The sequence below is a fragment of the Eptatretus burgeri genome, chromosome 8 (assembly GCF_056783735.1).
Source record: "Eptatretus burgeri isolate ZD-2024b chromosome 8, Ebu_testis_v1, whole genome shotgun sequence".
Lineage (NCBI taxonomy): Eukaryota > Metazoa > Chordata > Myxini > Myxiniformes > Myxinidae > Eptatretus > Eptatretus burgeri.
In genome coordinates this window covers 37,628,776-37,647,835 of record NC_140968.1, presented here as the reverse complement: position 1 = coordinate 37,647,835, position 19,060 = coordinate 37,628,776, and the positions used below count along the sequence as shown (strand labels likewise).

The window sequence follows — 19,060 nt, the reverse complement described above, 5'->3', positions numbered from 1 at the left end:
GTCGTCCTCATCATCTTTGCCAGGCCTTGGATGGATCTCGGCAAGTCCCGTCTGCCATTCCGCCCACTCGCTCTCCATCTTCACCTCCCTATCTGTGCAATCCCTACATTCGCCATCTGGATCTGCCTACTCCATCTGCTTGCCTCTCAATCTTTGACTTCACGTGCTGACTCCGCCCTTCCACCGCCCACTTCTCGCCGCTGGCTCCACCCACCTGCCTGGCTCTGCCTACTGCCCTTCCTCACGCCAGACGGCCTCGTCCTTTCTCTCGTAATCAAGCAGGAGAGACCACGCCAACCCTCGAAATGAGATCGCTCGGTGGAGCGTCCCCCAAAACGTACTGAGTAGCACGGTCGGTCAACCGTGCAAGGTATTATGAGACCGTTAGCCTCATCTCCTCTCCTTTCTTGAGATAAACTCCCCTTCATCGGTGTGTGTGTGTGTGTGTGTGTGTGTGTGTGTGTGTGTGTGTGTGTGTGTGTGTGTGTGTATGTGTTTCATGGCGCCTGTCCTCACTCAAGTTAAGAGTGCAGAAGAATAATATCGAGATAAGACTGCTCTGTGACTGCTTTAGTAAGTTGCTTGTTTTGTCGTCGCATCACACATTTCTTTCTATCCCTGCTCACACACAACACTAAATCTATTGACTATGCCATATATTTTTCCTCACCTGCCTATAATAAATGCTTATGTAGAAATGTTTCCAGCTCGTTTTTGTCTTTTCTTTCATTGAGCAAGCATGGTCCGTATCCTAACCTAGCCAGGACTTTATTCCCAACGAGCCGTTCTTTTAGCCAGTACATTCCTTGGCATTGTTGTTCGGCTGCATCTGATCGGGTAAGATGATCCGGTTCGGACAAGGCATACCGAGGGCGTGTCCTCCGGTAATTAGGTCACGTGATTATTTTTAGGTAACCGATATGAGACGGAGGACCCTTCGTCACGTGGTTGAGTTATTGGCGTTCATGGTTGGTTAGTGACCGGCTGCGTCACGGAGTTATCCGTGTGCAATGGCCTGCGATTCCGGGGAGTCTGGTGGGAACCCGAGATAGCTTGCCCTCCCCTCGTGGTCTTCTCACCCGACCCCAACAATATGATCTATGTTTCCAGACTTTATGGCCACACTGTAGTTTGAGGCTCTAAATCTCAAACAAGAGTCTTCGATATATGTTGGGCATTCGACACATTCTGGCATAAAGTTCTGCTTGTCAAGCTTGCTGCCTGGGGCAAACAAGTCCATTTTCATACCTGTATTTCTGACTTCATACACTTGCACTATCAACAGGAACCCTCTCCTCTTCTCTCACAGTGAAGGCTTGCATTGCCCCAAAGCAGTGTTTTGGGCCCAGTTTGGTTTATCATCTTCATTAACAACCTCTCTGATGCTCTCAAAAACAACTTACTTCCTTGTTACAGATGAGCCTCCATTGTGTTATACAGTAATCCATTCCACTGACAAGTAGACAGCAGCTGCGTCACTCTCTGCCTATCTGAAATCGATCAGATGCTGCTCAATCAAACGGGATTCTTTCAACCGTAGAAAATGCTAGAGTCTCACCCTATCACTCGAGAAGGATGATCAAACCCTCCTATCTGATTCCATGTTCAGCCACTGGAAAAGATTCATTCCCTTGAACTTCTCGGCCTCACCATCAACCCTGACCTCTCTTGGGCCGATGACATATCAAAGATGGCCTTCAAAGCCAGCCACAAACTGGGCATTCTCCGTTGTTTCAAGTAATTCCTTGATAAATCAAAACTACTCACAGCACACAAGGCCTTTGGCCATAGCATAATGTTCCTTATAGTATTGCCTCGCCCAAGGCCTGGGGCACAATCACAACCGAACACTCATGACTCCATCTCTCTTTCTCTCCATCTCTCTCCCCAACTCCATCTCTCTCCCCATCTTTCTTGAACCCCTGTGGAGTTTTAACATCATTTAAGATTTAAAGCTCTCAACATTATTGGCCTTTCCCACAATGAAGCTATTGCATTGTTGCTCTTACATTGCAGATGTTTTATGTTTTTGCAAACTCACCTCTGGAATCGCTTCTACTGCTCTCTCAGCACTCTGACCCTCCATTGCCACCAGAATGCAAACGTTCCTTCTTCCAGTAATTCCCACCTGGTTAAAATCCCAAAATCCAGTCTTCCTGTTCCTGCACATCTCCACTCTTTTCTCTTGCTTGTGGAAATACCTTATGGAAATGGTCCTTCTTACCCCATGGCTTCAAGTTGGTGGTGCGCAATCAACTTGTCACATGCTCCACTCACCCCCATTAGCACTAATTAACTCAACTACCTTACTTGCAGATTGCGGTTTCCGCCCCTCTTCCAATGCCTCTTTTGCTGTTAGCTCACTCCATTGCTTGTTGCATCCAACCATGACCACACTATCACTACAACTGCACTTTTTTCCTCTGCCAGCCAAGGTGGATATATATATATATATATATATATATATATATATATATATATATAGATAGATAGATAGATAGATAGATAGATAGATAGATAGATAGATAGATAGATAGATAGATAGATAGATAGATAGATAGATAGATAGATAGATAGAGAGAGAGAGAGAGAGAGAGATAGAGAAAGAGAGAGAGAGAGAGATAGAGAGAGAGAGAGAGAGAGAGAGAGAGAGACAGTTATAGAAAGGTCCAAGTGGTCTAAAGTTCTGAATGGTCAAGGGAATAATCTGTCTGAAGGGTGGAAGGGGTCTGAGTGGTGTTAAGATTTGAGTGGTCAAAAGGGATTAAAGCAGTGTAACAGTCTCGACCTTGGTTTTTCAAACCCGGAGGCGCGACCACAAGTGGGGTCGCCGAGCAAATTCCATGGGGTCGCGGGCGTCTGCTTGCAGCGAAAAAAAATTGTCTATTTTTGATCGGTGTTCGCTTTTACGGGATGTAATATAAACGGTTCGTTCAAAGTATGGGAACCGGTGCAACATGACACTTGGAATTGTGATCCAGCCGATGCGTGGGCTCGCTGAAGGGCGGTTCATTTTGGCAGGAAATTAGTGGTTTGATCCACGGCCTCTAAGACTCAGACTCTGACTCTATCATTAACGTCTATTCACGTCTCCACGTACGACTCAAGACCATATTTGTGATGGCAGCACCGGCCACCAGCAAATCTCGAGAACGTTCTTACCAGGATAAATTTCTGGACTTTGGATTTTACTACGTGGTGGATAAAAGTGGGGCACAGAGGCATCAGTGTGTGATTTGTTTCGAAGTGCATTCTACGGAGTCTATGAAACAAAATAAGTTGCAGAGGCATTTGACTACAAAACATGCGCCTTATCAGGATAAGGAGAGAGCGTTCTTTGAGAGGAAACTTCTTGCACTCAAGAATACACGTCTTGACAGAGAGGGTACATGCCATCAGACCAATTCTCGGTATTAGAGGCCTCGTATCGAGTGTCGCTCCATGTTGCCAAGACTAAAAAGCCTCACTCCATTGCAGAAGAACTCGTGCTGCCATGTGCAAAGGACATGGTATTTCTGATGATTGGGGAGGAAGCGGCGAAGAAACTGGCAGTTCTACCCCTCTCTGACAACACCATCCAACGCAGAATTGAAGATACGAGTCTGGACGTAACGGCTCAGGTCGTACAGAAGAGCAAGGAATCGCCGTGGCACGCCATACAGTTGGACAAGTCCATTGATATCGCATCGTACGCGCAACTCATTGTCTGGGTCCACTTCATCAAGGCTGATAACATTGTCGATGAGCCTCTGCTCATAAAACCATTGGAGGCCACCACCAAAGGCGAGGACATTTTTGGGAAAGTAGAGCAGTTTTATCGTGACCATGATCTGGACTTCGGAAAGTTGCTCGGTTCTACAACAGACGGCGCGCCAGCAATGTTAGGAGTGCGTTCTGGATTCAAGGCTAAATTGCTTGAGGTGGCTCCTCAGACCTCCATGGTACACTGCATGATTCACCGAGAAGCGCTCGCCTCTCGTACTTTGACAGAAACCTTGCAGATCGTGCTCTCAGAAGTCGTAAAAATGGTGAATCACACCAAATCGAGCGCCCTCAACACTAGGTTATTCAGGCTATTCTGCCAGGAAATGGACGCCGACCATAAGAATTTACTATTCTACACTCAAGTCAGATGGTTAGTCCAGGCGTAGTGGCGTGCGCCTGTAATCCGGCTACTCGGAGGATCGCTTGAGGACGGGGGCTCTGCACTGGGCCACGCTATGAGAGGGAGTAGGCTCCCCGGAATCATGGCGAACCCCAATCCATATCCCTGTGTCGTAAGAGGCGACCAGGGTTGCGTCAGGAAGGGCAACCTGCGTAAAACCTGTGCCAAATCAGTATGCGGATCATAACGGATGATCCGCTGTGGCGACCACTAACGGGTGCAGCCGAAAGACGAACAACAACAACACACTCAAGTCAGATGGTTATCTCGAGGAAACCTCCTTCTGCGCATTTACGAGCTCAAAGATGAACTGAAGGAGTTCCTATGCACACAAGGGTCATCAGGGTCTTTTGGGTCATCAGGGTCTTCGGGATATTTTGCTTCCTCAGGGGTTTTTTGGGTTTGCAGGGTCTTTTGGGTCCTCAGGGTATTTTGAGTCCTCATGGTCTTTTGGGTCTTCAGGGTCATCTGGGTATTATAGGTCCTTTGAGGCCTTTTGGGTCCTCAGGATCTTTTGGGTTCTCATGATCATCGGGGTCTTTTGGTTCCGCAGGATCTTCCGGGTCATGAGGGTCTTTTGGGTCCTCTGGGTCTTTTGCGTCCGAAAGGGTATTCAACAGTCAAAGGGGTCTCAGCAGTCTCAAGGGTCGAAAATTAATTCCAATAGTATGTAATTATAGACATACAAAAGTCATACATGTTTGAAGTCACTGAAGTCAGGGTGCAATTGACGTCCAAACAGTAAATATAATTCATCGATATGCAGTCACATGGCTTCATGGACGGACTGATCGTGTTTTTCGTTTTTTCTTCAAAATATCTATATTTATTTGTAATTGCATGGAAAGAGAAACGTGAATAAGTAACATTGTAGCCAAAGGAAATTGGAAATTTTTGTGACGGGTTGTATTTGCTGGAAAAGCAACAGGTTGTATTTGCTAGTTAATAATATTTCTGCAACTCAAAGTAAATATATCGTTGCTGAGTTTGGTTAAATTTTTGAGGCGCAGTGCCTGCGTTGCCAAACCCTGGCGATTTTTTTTTTACTGGCCAACCAGAACAGCCATTTGAGACCTTTCGTAGTGAATGGGTGTTACAACTGGCCATGTACACGTACATCAGCGCTGAGATCGAACCATGCATGCCATCCCTGGTTATTGTTAATAAATCACGACAAATTGAGAAACACAATGCACACATTACATTGAACTAAAATAACAATACATTTGGTATCAAGTTAAATGACACGAGTGTCTAACCAATGGCAGTGGGATGTTGACTAATTTCCATTGGTTTTCCCCGATTCCATTGTAATGAACCTGAAAAAGTGATTCCTACTTACACGAACTTGGTTGTCAGCAGGATTATTACCATGTGGATAACAAGTCGCTATTAATGAGGTATCAGACTCAACGGTGTAATGGTTAGAGAATCCACTCTGAGTTGGGAGGTCGGTGGTTCAAACCCCGGCTGAGTCACACCAAAACTTAAAATTTTTTTTTTTTTTTTAAGGTACATGCTGATTCCGTGCTTGACGCTCAGCATTAAAAAAGTAGAGCATGGACAAACAATGCTGGGATAGCAATGGCAAATCACCCAGTATTACCCTTGCCCAGAAACTGCTTGGGTAACACCGCCGCTCTATAAATAGAGTACGATACAAGTTCTTGTTATTATGAGAGATACATTAACAAAAACAGTATTACAAAAGCTTTCCTGAATGAAATACGATTTAGAGAAATAAAGGCCCATTGATTAAAAAAAAAAAATGATGAAAGATGTAAGAATAAAGTCTGCAGGCTCATACTGCTAATAAAATTAAACTGTTGGAGAAAATGTCCCATGGGAAAGGGTGGAAGTTTAACAAAAACAGAGGGTGTAGGAAGGGCAAATATCAGATTCCACTTTCACTTCCCTGACCCACACCAACAGCTCGTAAGGAGGATACAATCAGCTTGCAGGGTGCTGGAACGTAAGCTCTGCACATACTCCAGAAGCGCAAAATCCGCCAGCTGCAAAGGTTGTTGCACCACCACATGCCGATAGCCATCACCTTCCTCAGCAAGTAAGTTCCGCGTCTCCTCACAGCCAAAAAGCACGAGCGCCACCTCGTCCTTGCTCTCGGCAAACACCTTATGCAAGAAGATACATCGAGGTGCAACCTCAGCTCCAAAATGGGGCATGGTCTATCAACTTCAGCAGGTTACTTGACATGCAATGGAAAAAGCGTTTTTCCTCCCTTCTCCCACTCTTGCAAGCCTGCATTGAATATTGAACACTATGTGTAAGTCTGACTGAACAGAGATAAATAGTTTTCTCAAGAATTTTTTTAGAAATGCAGTGTAACTACAGGTAATGATAATTCTTGGACGTACAAAAAGTCACAAATATTAATCTGCTGAACTTGAAAGGCCAACATATTTCCTATTATGAGCATGTCGCTTGCAAATCCCTTTGAATACCCCTCTCCCCTTCCCCATTCTGTTAATTTACATATTGCCTAACAATGTCCAGCACCCTGTTCTGGTGAAATCCTAAATCAGGTTTAATTCAACTACTTTTTTGAAAAGAATAATCGAATGTTGAATGCAAATAACTGGATAAGAATTGTAAGGCTAATAAAAAAAGAAAAAAAAACACAATAGTGAAGCATGAGTGGTGTTAATGCAGAAATGCATTCATTTGGCTGTAGCATAGGCTATTGTGTCAAGTAATGTATTCAAAAAGGAATTTGGACATTAACGGATGCACTATGTGGAAATACAGCAGACTCTCGAGAATTCAAATGCTTCGCAATTTTCAATCAATATTTCAAATTGGTTACTATGTCAACTATCTCTCCAATACAAACAGCAACGACTTCAAACGTGGGGCTGTTGCTGAGCCTACATAATCTCAGAGAGCTCATGCAGTCTTTATTTCCCCCCCCCCCCCCAGTGACCATTTCCATGCAAAACAAGTTACGACATCCATAAAGCAAATATTGGTGTTTTGCTGTATCATTTTCAGTCCGCCATTTTAAATTGATTGAAATTCAAATCACACGTTACCCCAAAAACAGACTTCTATGATCATGATCGCACACTCGGAAAGATCAGCACATTCTGGCACGCTACATCAGAAGTAGCACACAATTAATAGGCAGCCATTTTTTTTCTATTCACTTTAAGTACAGTGCTGTAAATGAGTGAGAAATCAATTTAAAAGAAAATTGTGATTGCAAAGAGGCGTGTAGCTGTGGGATGCAATACACTGCAATCAGATAGATGACCATGGAATGTTTGAGTGGCCAGAAGATCCCAAAGTCGTTGCTATTTGGAACAAAAAGGTACAGACAATGCAGGCGTGGCTTTCTCAGGCCTGAGCATGAAGGATCGTGGAATCAGATGTTCTTTCAAAACACAAATATATTTATAATGATAATTACAGCAACTGCAGGATCGAGGAAATAAACACAATATAAGAGGCCAATAAATCATTCAAATGACATTTTTTATGGAGGGTGGAACAAGTTGTGTGCTGCTACAACTAACTTACCTTCCTTTGTACAAAAAGGGTGATTACTTTCTTGGCTAGTTCAATGTGACTTTCCTCTTGCAGACTTCCATGCCCCATGGACTTGCCAACATCCAGGCAGAGGACAAATGCAGACTGCAATGCAAAATTAAAACATGCAGTGCAAAGAATATTTAAGCTTTGAATGCTAAAGGAGCAATGGCTGCAGTAAACAATTATTATAATCTCAAAACGTATATTAAAAACACACTGCCCTCTCCACATTCCAGATTCCGATGTTCTCATCAATCTTCTAACCAGGGCCTGCAATCTGACATTAATGGCACACTCCCTCAAAACAACCCTCCCCAGACCACAAAGTCTATGAAAAACACAGTCCTAATTGCAATGACAAGAATGTTTGGGAAGTGTTATGCTAATGGAAAAAAGAACAAAATATTTAATTACTGCACTAACAGTTGATAACATTAATGGGTAAACAAACCTGAATACGCTTGCGGCTTTAAAACTAATGCCAAGCAACATGAAATTCAACTAGAAAGAGCAATCAGAGATAGCAGGCCCTCGCCAGGACTCGTTTTGTGTGGTGTTTGTGTGCTGGTGTGTTTATGATGCAGTGATGACTGAGGTTGCGGACAAACGGACCTTTTCAGTTTTAATGCACACGCTCACCTTCCAATCGCACATACTATATAAACATGTAGTACGCACATTCCAATAGTATGTACTTTATGGACGTCTGCATGTTATAATACTACATCATCCTAAACCAGAGAGTTGGTGTCAAAGCCACCCAATGCTCACCTGTTTATACATTTATCGTTTTTAAAAGACTAGTCTAATACTTAATATTTTGTATAAAGCATTGCAGTGAAGTCTGCTCCACATAATTTTCAAGCAATATATGTATTTGTATATTGTAATCAGTAACAAGAGCGCAAGTGAGTACAATATACGCCCGAACAAGAAGGTATGTACAGAATTGTGCTCCGACATGGAAAACAGAATCCTGGTTGTCATGGCAACCTCTTTAGATGACGAACGCATGTCGCGACACAACGGCTCCACAGTCTGTACCTATATACCAAATATAAAACGTGAAAGTTGAAAACTTTGGGAGTTAGAATGCAGACAAGAACAGATGGAAAACAGCATCCTGGTTGCCATGGCAACCACTTTAGATGATGAACTTATGTCGCGACACACCGTCTCCACAGTCTGTACCTATGTACCAAATATGAAACGTGAAAGTTGAAAATTTTGGGAGTTAGAGTGCGGACAGGAACGGATGGACGGACGGATGACCGGTATCACATAATACACCCCGATAGATATATATATATATATATATATATATATATATATATATATATATATATATATATATATATATATATATATATATATATATATATATATATATATATATATATTTCTATCGGGTGTATAAAAAATAGTGTGGTAGATAAAAACATTAGAAAGGAAAAAATAACGTGCACCAAAAACTTTAACATTTTCACGCTCACGCTCACACCGGGGGTATCGCTATAGCTCTCTGTTCTTCGAACAGGCGAGCTGAAAACACGTTCCTAATAGCACGTACTACATATATGTACTTACATTCTTCATTGTAGGTCATTAATAGACATACTCATATTCGCAATTGTGCATCCTTTATAGAAATACTCACATTCTTAATAGTACTGCGTCCATTTTGGACGTACTCACATTCTTAATAACAGCCTCCTCCGTCCATTATTGATGCACTCACATTCTTAATAGTACAACGTCCTTTAAAGATGTACTCACATTCTAGTTGTTTGTACTTCATAGACTTCCTTCTTGCATTCTTATTGTACATGTTTTATGGATGTACCCACATTCCAATTGTCCTTAATTTATGGAGGTACTCAGTGAAAAAAACAAAGAAGAAAAAAAAGATAACGTGCAATATTGGCTACAGCCAGGTGGCGTTTGTGCACTACATTAGCACATTATGTGAGGACAGACAGACAGACAGACAAACAAACAAATGAAAAATCACTCATGAAGTGACGCTGGGCAAAACAGAACGGCACTTGGCAGATCAGGCTGAACAGTTTACGTTTTGTACCATACTTATTAGGCCAGATCTGGATCCAGACCAAAACCAAAATCGAGATTAATCACCCTCGTCACACACCCAACCTGTCTACAAAGTTTCGTCCAAATCAATCCAGAACACAAATTTTTGAGACGTAACTTTATTATATACTAGACGACCCGTGAACCCATTGGGTTCCCGTTGTGACAGCAGTTGATAAAAAAAATCATTTCAAGAAAAAAAAAAAAAAAAAAAAGATAGCTCCAGCGAACTATACCGCTGAGGTTGTTTGCATTGATCAAATACTCCCGAAGAGTACTTGACTGAATCAGGAATTGATTTTTAAATATTTATCTTGCCAAAAAGAAGTTTTTGCAAGATATGTTAGTCAGCTTGTATGTTTTTGTTTGTTTGTTATTATCTTGTCAAAACGAAGTTTTTGTAAGATAAGCAAGTCAGCTTGTATGTTTTTTTTTATCTTGCCAAAACGAAGTTTTTGCAAGATATGTTAGTCAGCTTGTACGTTTTTTTTTGTTTGTTTGTTTGTCTGTCTGTAATCACATATAAAAAATTCTGTAGAGCACAGTTATCATTGGAAATTTTTGTAACTTCGCATATCAGAGGCCTATAGAGGTCCCTTTCAGCGCACAAAATTTTGAAGGTCAAGGTCACTTTGTCGTAAATCAGGGGAGTCGACGAAACCCTTATTTTTTGAGTAATTTTGATCAGATAGTCTTCAAACTTCATGGGAATATAGTTCATGGTCTGGCGCTCAGCTGATTAATTTTTGGTGGCGATTGGCCTTGACCTTCATATGTTTTTTTTTTAATTTTTTAATTTTTTTTTTGTCTGTAATCACGTATAAATCACTCTGCAGAGCACAGTTATCATTGGAAATTTTTGTAACTTTGCATATCAGAGGCCTATAGAGGTCCCTTTCAGTGCATAAAATTTTGAAAGTCAAGGTCAAAGGTCAAGGTCACTTTGTCGCAAATCAGGGGAGTCGACAAAACCCTTATTTTTTGAGTAATTTTAATCGAATCGTCTCCAAACTTTATGGGAATGTAGTATATGGTCTGGCACTCAGCTGATTAGTTTTTGGTGGCGATTGGCCTTGACCTTCATGGTTAGCGCCTCAGGTCAAACATATTTGACCCCAAGGTCAAATTTTCAAGTTTTAGGAACCATATCATGTAGTACCTCAAATAGAACACCTCGATGAGTGCTTTCTAGATATGTCAAGCTTGAGACATTATGACGTCATTTGGTGACGTTATGAGGCAAAAGCATATTTTTCATGGTTACTCTGTAGAACGATTCTCATCGGAATCTCTCGTAGGCAGATATTCCTCAAGGAGTCGCTCCTGGTGGATAGCAGCTCTATTCACCTCAGTGTGACCTTAAAGAAGTCACACGTGGTCACCTTTTGGCAAGATACGGGTCACCCTGCGGGTGACATTGGTTTGTTTTTTTTTGTTTGTTTGTCTGTAATCATGTATAAAAAATTCTGCAGAGCACAGTTATTATTGGAAATTTTTGTAACTTCGCATATCAGAGGGCTATAGAGGTCGCTTTCAGCGCACAAAATTTTGAAGGTCAAGGCCAAAGGTCAAGGTCACTTTATCGCAAATCAGGGGAGTCGACGAAACCCTTATTTTTTGAGTAATTTTAATCGAATCGTCTCCAAACTTTATGGGAATGTAGTATATGGTCTGTCCCTCAGCTGATTAGTTTTTGGTGGCGATTGGCCTTGACCTTCATGGTTAGCGCCTGAGGTCAAACATATTTGACCCCAAGGTCAAATTTTCAAGTTTTAGGAACCATATCGTGTCGTACCTCAAATTGAACACCTCGATGAGTGCTTTCTAGATATGTCAAGCCAGCAGATCATTCAGGGGGAGGGGAGGGGGAGGGGGAGGGGCTCACCAGAAAGTCGTCCGTGAAGCAAAAACGTCCTGAAAATGTGTGCGTGCGTGTCACGTCCATTGCCAGCACCCAGAATTGCCGTGCACCCTCTCGTGGGGCAGCCTTGAACGCCAGTCGACGTCTGGAGGGCACCGAGATCGTCCGTTGCGGGTTGAGACCTTGGTGTTGTTGGTGATCGACCCGAGCCTCACTTGTTGGCGGCACTGCTCACACCCACACGCGCACCACACGCTCGCTTGCCGAAGCACTGGAAGGGCGAAATGTCTCTTTGGCGCTGGTTCGACACCCACTTCTTGGTTGCTTCTCTCACCCTTTGCTTTTTCCTCTGGACTTTTTCTTCTCAGAAAACGTCCCTCTTTCGCTCATTTTGTTTTTACATCTCAGAATGTCTCTATGGGGTGCCGTCCACCACAAGCTCACCCCGTCCCACTGGGGCACGGTTACCATGACGACCAGTGCGCTCAAAAAAGGTGGGCATCGGAGCTCGTGAAAGAGTGTTGCTGAGGAAAAATGAGGGTGGGCTTCAGAGGTTGTGAAGGAAATGTGTGTGTGAACGTGTCTCTCATAAAGAAAAAAAAGCTTCCCATAAGAGAGGGGATCCATCCCTCACTCTTCTCAACGCATCACATTCAAGATCCCATTAGACATGGGGATGGGGCCAATCCGAACATACATTTAAGGAAACAACTGTCCGAGGACCTGGATGTGTGGATACACTCATCAGACCAGACTCTGAAATCCGTAACTATATATATATATATATATATATAGATATATATATGTATATATATATGTATGTATATATATATATATGTATATATATATATATATATATGTATATATATATATATATATATATGTATATATATATACACACATATAGTTTTTGGCCCTATTTTTCATTGGTGAATAATATTCAATTTAAAAATTCTCGTATCCAGATTCGGATCTTCAGACAAGGAAAGCAATGCACAATTTTGGTGGTCACCTACATGCACAAAAATATTCAGAAGAACTGCTTGAAAATTGTGGCCCAAAATCATGTGATTAAACAGACAAACATACAGACAAACGCGACAAACCAACATACTTGACCAAAAAACATATTTTGCCAAATAGCAATCAAACAAATAAACAAATGGACTCGGATGCAATGCCCTCCGACGAAGGCAATGATTGCAAAAAGATCACAAAGTGAATTATCAAATCGATTCAAAAAGAAAATAGGGTAGTGTCGGACCCCACGATTCCCAGGGTATACGATCCTGGAAAATACTGCAAATGGCGAATCTGCGAATAGTGCGACATCGTTTCAATGGAAAAAGAAGGGATAGGTTCCTGCAGTTCGTGACCTGCGAAAAATACTGTGAATAGTGAAGCCGCAAATGTCGACAACGAGAATTGCAACACGGTGAATTGACAGTGAGCAGTGTTGTAACACGTTGTGTGTGTGTGTGTGTGTGTGTGTGTGTGTGTGTGTGTGTGTGTGTGTGTGTGTGTGTGTGTGTGTGTGTGTGTGTGTGTGTGTGTGTGTGTGTGTGTGTGTGTGTGTGTGTGTATATATATATATATATATATATATATATATATATATATATATATATATATATATATATATATATATATATATTATTTTTCTTCTTTCGGCTGCTCCCATTAGGGGTCGCCACAGCGGATCATCCGTTATGATCCGCATACTGATTTGGCACAGGTTTTACGCCGGATGCCCTTCCTGATGCAACCCTGGTCGCCTCTTACGACACAAGGATAAGGATTGGGTTTCGCCATGATTCCGGGGTGCCCTACACCCTCTCATAGCGCGGCCCAGAGCAGAGCTCCCGTCCTCAAGCGATCCTCCAACCCAAGCCTCAGAGTAGCCGGATTACAGGCGCACGCCACAACGCCCAATATATATATATATATACTGTATATACTTTACATGTTCTTCTGATGAAAACCTTTATTTTGGTGTATGGGCAACTCGCAGCTCTGAACAGGCAAAAAAAAAAAAAAAAAAATTCATAACTCGGGTTACATGCATGAAGCAAAAACATACCTTCAGCTTGTAACTCAAAACACCTCACTGGAATGGACAAGGTGGGACAGGAATACTGCACTGTAAATGGTGGGAACTTGCTATACCCTCCCCCACCGCCAGGCGGCGCCACACGATACACATTTACATCAACATTAATCGTTAATTGGGGTCATGCCGATGGATGTAATCAGCCGACATCTGTAGGGATTGTATCACGACAAACACACAAACACCGGTCCACGAATTCTCGATTTTATATTAAGGATTACAATAAAATCGCACGATTAAAAAAAAAAAAAAAAACAGCTTCATTTAAATATTTTTATGTATATTTTTATGAACATTTTCCGTACAATCGCTATCATTTGTGATAAATTTTGGAACAGTTAAGAAATCAAGGTCAGTGATGATTTTTAAACCCCACCCCTCCCCAAAAACAAAAAACACATTGTCCTTTCCAAATCATGTACAACCCCGTGTAATATTAATAAAAAATAGTGTATCTGACGTGTATTAAATGAATTGATACGAAGTGAATGAAGAAGAAAAAAAAAATTCAATACCGGAGCAGATCGCGCCATATTTCGCACCTTCACACAATCTTTCACAAACACACACAAAAACTTCCGTATTTTTAGATTTCACAAGCCACCCGTCCGTTGGTCGTAATCATGTGAAAACATTGACATTTCATGGACATTGTACTACGAGTGGCGGGTGAAGTAATAAATGTAACAAATCTCCACAACAACTTAAGTCTCTGCTACCAACTTCAACGCCACGGCCATTATAAACCGCACAAGTATCCAGTAAACGAACGTGATCATTAATAACTTAAGGTATGTTGTTAAAATTGACTTTAAAATTTCACCAGACAATTACACGTCGTTGAATGCATTCGAAACTTCACATAAAGGGACAACGTGACAAAAGAAAGACGATAAGAACGGCACTCTGTGAAGCGCACGCCTCCGCCAGGCTGAACAGTACACATTTTGTATCCCACCTGGTAAATATGGAGGTCCAGCTCATCAGAGTTGTCATCTCAATTTTAAACTTCCGTCTTTCATTCCAGTCTTTCTTCACAACAATTCTCACGATGACACACATCTTTTTTATAAATTAATTGAGCAAAACCAGTGGAAACATTTTGGCTCTTGCTCACATGAATCAGAAATACATCTCGTTCACAAAAAAAAACAATCCCAACATCTCCATTAACTCATGTCAGATTTCTTGACGCATTCAAATTTATGCGGAGTGACTTGCTATCAAATATTTAAAACTTCCCAATTCTCTAATCACATTTCTCAAATCAAGAAGAGATTGAATTCCTATCACAAAATGGGATATCTCCTTATGATTACATGAATTCATTTGAGAGGTTTAAAGTAGCACAATTTCCATCAAAGGAAAGGTTTTATGATGAATTAAATAAAAGTCATATATCTGATAAAGATTATATTCCAGCACAAAATGTTTGCAAGAAGTTTAATACAAAGACCTTGGAGAATATCATGATTCGTATCTTAAGACTGATGTTCTTTTATTGGCTGATGTATTTGAGACATTTAGAACAGTATTTCCTCATAAAAATTACTATGGATTAGACCCTGCTCATTATTATACAGCGCTGAGATTAGCTTTGAGTGCGATGTTAAAAATGACAAAACAATGGTGATGTAGATATGCTTTTGATGAGAGAGAAGGCTAAAAGAGGTGGAAAATCACAAGTCTGTTTAAACAGATATGCTAAATCAAACAACAAATATCTTCCTTACCATGATGTTAAAATGGATAGTTCTTACTTGATGTATTATGATGCTAATAATTTATATGGATGAACTATGGCTCAAGCTTTACCTTATGTAAAGCTTAAATGGGTAAAAAAAAAAGAATTATGAAAAAGTTTTACAAAACACCATTATATCTTCTCAAAAAGATAAAGCTAAAATTGGATATTATTTTGAGGTTGATTTGATAAACCCAGAATAACTCCAGAACAAACATAAAGCCTTACCATATGTGTCTGATAAAGAAAGTCCTAAGAAAGAATGGCTTAGCGGTTATCAACAATCATTTCTTACAGAAGGCAAACCAACAGAAAAATTACTTACTACATTATATGATAAAGGAAATTATGTTTTCCATCAAAGAAATTTTAGACAATATTTATCTGTTGGGTTAAAGAGAGTATTGAAATGGATAAACCTATTTAGAAAGGAACATCAATTCTTGACCTGTCAAAATTATTAATGTATTACTACTTTTACAAAAACTTAAAGAATAAATATGTGAATAATATTAATCTGCTTTACATGGATGCAGATAGTTTTATTTTGAAAATCAATACAGAAGATATTTACAAGGATATGTCTCTGGATGTTGATATTTATGACACAAGCAATTATAAATCAGATACAAAACTATTCTCTACAAAGAATAAAAAGGTTACTGGGAAGTTTAAAGATGAATTGGGTAGAAAGATAATAAGTGAATTTGTGGGTTTGAGAGAAAAGGCTGATGCCTATAAATATATTCATAATACTATTGAAAAGTGTGATAAAAAGTTAAAGGCGGTAAAGAATAATGTAATCAAAGAAACAATAAACTTTAAACATTATTGACAACTATTTAGCCTTTAAGAAAGAAGAGTATCGAAAAATGATTACATTAAGAAGTTATAAAAAATCAATTATATATAGAGGAGATAAACAAGAAGACATTGGAGACTTTTGATGATGAGGTATATTTTACAAAATGGAATTGACAGCCTACCTTATGGATATACTGTGTATATATATATATATATATATATATATATATATATATATATATATATATATATATATATATATATATATATATACATATATATATATATATATATATATATATATATATATATATATATATATATGAGTTAAGATATACATAAGTGTTAAGATACGTAGAAGAAAAATTGGGCTGGGGGTTTTTAACGGGCGGCCACTGCCTTTTTTACAGGTATATAAATGAGAGAACCAAGCAATAACCAAGCCAAAGAGGGGAGAAAATCAGAGCCTTGGTAGTTCAATGGAAATCATAATGAATGCGAGGAATATCAAACATGCCTTATTGAAGAAATAACTGAAACAAAAGTAGATAAAACAAATAAGTGCATAAATTTACAAAGATTACAAATCATTTAGAGGATGTAAAGAAAATAAATATCCTTGAATGGAAAAAAAAAACTTTGATGGTTGTCAAAAAAATCAATGGAAAAATAATCTACCACAATCTCAAATTGATATGTGGCTCAGCAGGTGCTCAGACAAGAGCATTAAGAGAGGTTTGTCATTTCAACTCTTCTCAACAAAGATACTTCAACCAAGAAACAAGTTCCAACTTCTTGTTTGTTAATATTGTTGCGGTCGGGGGTCGGGTGAGAAGACCACGAGGGGGAGGGGGGGAAGCTATCTCTGGTTCCCACTAGACTCCCCGGAATCGCAGGCCATCGCACACGGATAACTCCATGACGTGGTGGGCCGCTAACCAACCATGAACGCCTTTAACTCAACCACGTGACTTAGGGTCCTCTGTCTGATATTGGTTACCTAAAAATAATCACGTGACCTAATTACCGGGGGACACGCCCTCTGTACGCCTTGTCTGAACCGGATCACCTTCCTGGATCAGATACAGCCGAGCGACACTGCGAAGGAAACGTACCGGCGAAAAGGAATGGATCGTTGGGAATAAAGTCCTGGCTAGGCTAGGATACAGACCTTGCTCGACCAATGGAAGAAGAGACAAAAACGAGCTGGGAACATTTCTACATAAGCATTTATTACAGGCAGGCGAGGAAAAATTGGCATGCGCTGGGAAACACCGCGACATGAATCGCCTTGCACCGAACTCCCGGGCCGCGTTCTAGCGACCGGCCCAGGGTCGTGTTGGTCCTGCATGCTTGTTCGGGCACCCCCGGTGACCTGCGATTGGTGCTGGTCAATGCGCCCGCTCTGTCTGTACACCAGGCGGCCCGAGCAATCTGGGCCGTGCATTTGCACCTCTGCTTGGTAGACACTGCGTCGAGGCAGAGGTGCGAGATGACCTCTGTCGTTTGCAGGAGATATTGATGGCCGAGATGGCGAACGAAGATCGATGGTAAGACGCCATTGCAAATCAACACGCAGACCCAAATAAAGATGTGCGCCATGCGCATCCCGTACAGTGCAATGGTAATTATCACAGGGCTGCGCGCATGTGGTTATAGTGCATGTGGTTATTTATCACAGGAGTGATTCTCACAAGCGGCCGCCTGAGCACAGTACTGGCCCCGATCTGTGTCATGGATTGAAGGAAAGGATTGGATATTGTTACGAATCTGGAAACTATTTGCATTCACATATACAGTTGACCCAAAGTTTAGTTATTTCATTAAGTATATGTGGATAGTTAGAATTCCTCCCTTATGTCTAATGGGAATTTCATGTGTGCGCTGCGAGTTTCTTTCTAGTAGTGGGGCAACTTAGCATAACAATTGTGCATTTTGTGAGGAAAGCACCAAATTTGGCATACTCGTAGCCTATCATGGATTGGGCCATCTCAAAATTTTTCATGGCAGTGGAAAATGGCTGCCACGGCCATCAGCGGCTGAATTTGAAATGGCCCAATATTGAGATGGCCCGCCCCTGGGGAGGGGTAAGAAGGGTGGCGAGCTGTCTCAGCGGCGGTCTTGTTCGGGGTTCCTTGGTGGTCGGTGGTCGTGCTGGTGTTCGTGGTGGTGGTGGTCGTGGCGGAGGTGTTTCATGGTGCTCGTGTCGTCGATTGTCATTCGTGGCTAGCCGGATCATTCGTGGGACCCTGGCTGCGCTTGTTGGATTCTGGGTAGTGGGTTCGAGTCCCACCGTGGTGGGTGGTGTTGGAGCGCTCGAGCTGGGGATCCCCGTTCCTGTCCATGGACTCCGAACTCCACAAGTGCGAGTCGGTAAAACTGCACGAGGCGGCCAGGTACCCGCCCAGACAGACTTCTGACCCTCAGCTCGCCTTCCATCCCGAGCTGAAAAACCGAACAAAGACTCACGAGGTCCATTTCTTTTTGGGTGTGTGTGTGTCTGTCTGTAGCCAGTCTGATAAGTAGAAATCGTTTAAGTGATTGCCATTGTACATTTGCCTACATCCATATTCATGATTAAGTCTGCTCTGTGTTTCCCTCCCAATTACCTTGTAAATAAATAACTGTTAAATGGTCCAGTTCGTTGTCTGTGTTTTCCTTCATTGACCCAGTATGGTTCAGGCTTGAGAATTAGTGAGGCCGATTGTGCCATAAATTGCTATTTGGACCGGCAGG

At 41.3% G+C, this 19,060-nt stretch overlaps 1 protein-coding gene across 2 annotated transcripts in view; it reads right to left on the bottom strand.

Annotated features, from left to right (window-relative positions):
- XRCC5 (X-ray repair cross complementing 5) overlaps positions 1-14,442 on the bottom strand; it is a 95,254-nt gene extending 80,812 nt beyond the window's left edge. The window contains exons 1-3 of one of the 2 annotated variants that reach the window (XM_085891604.1): positions 14,292-14,442; positions 7,703-7,816; positions 6,114-6,297 (exon numbers count right to left, since the gene is read on the bottom strand). In XM_085891604.1, the coding sequence (XP_085747730.1) occupies positions 6,114-6,297; positions 7,703-7,816; positions 14,292-14,309 (316 nt within the window). In that variant the 5' untranslated portion in view covers positions 14,310-14,442. Of the gene's footprint in view, positions 1-6,113; positions 6,298-7,702; positions 7,817-14,291 lie in introns of those variants that run through there. The other variant, XM_085891605.1, reaches the window with a different exon arrangement.
- Positions 14,443-19,060: the final 4,618 nt, after the last annotated feature.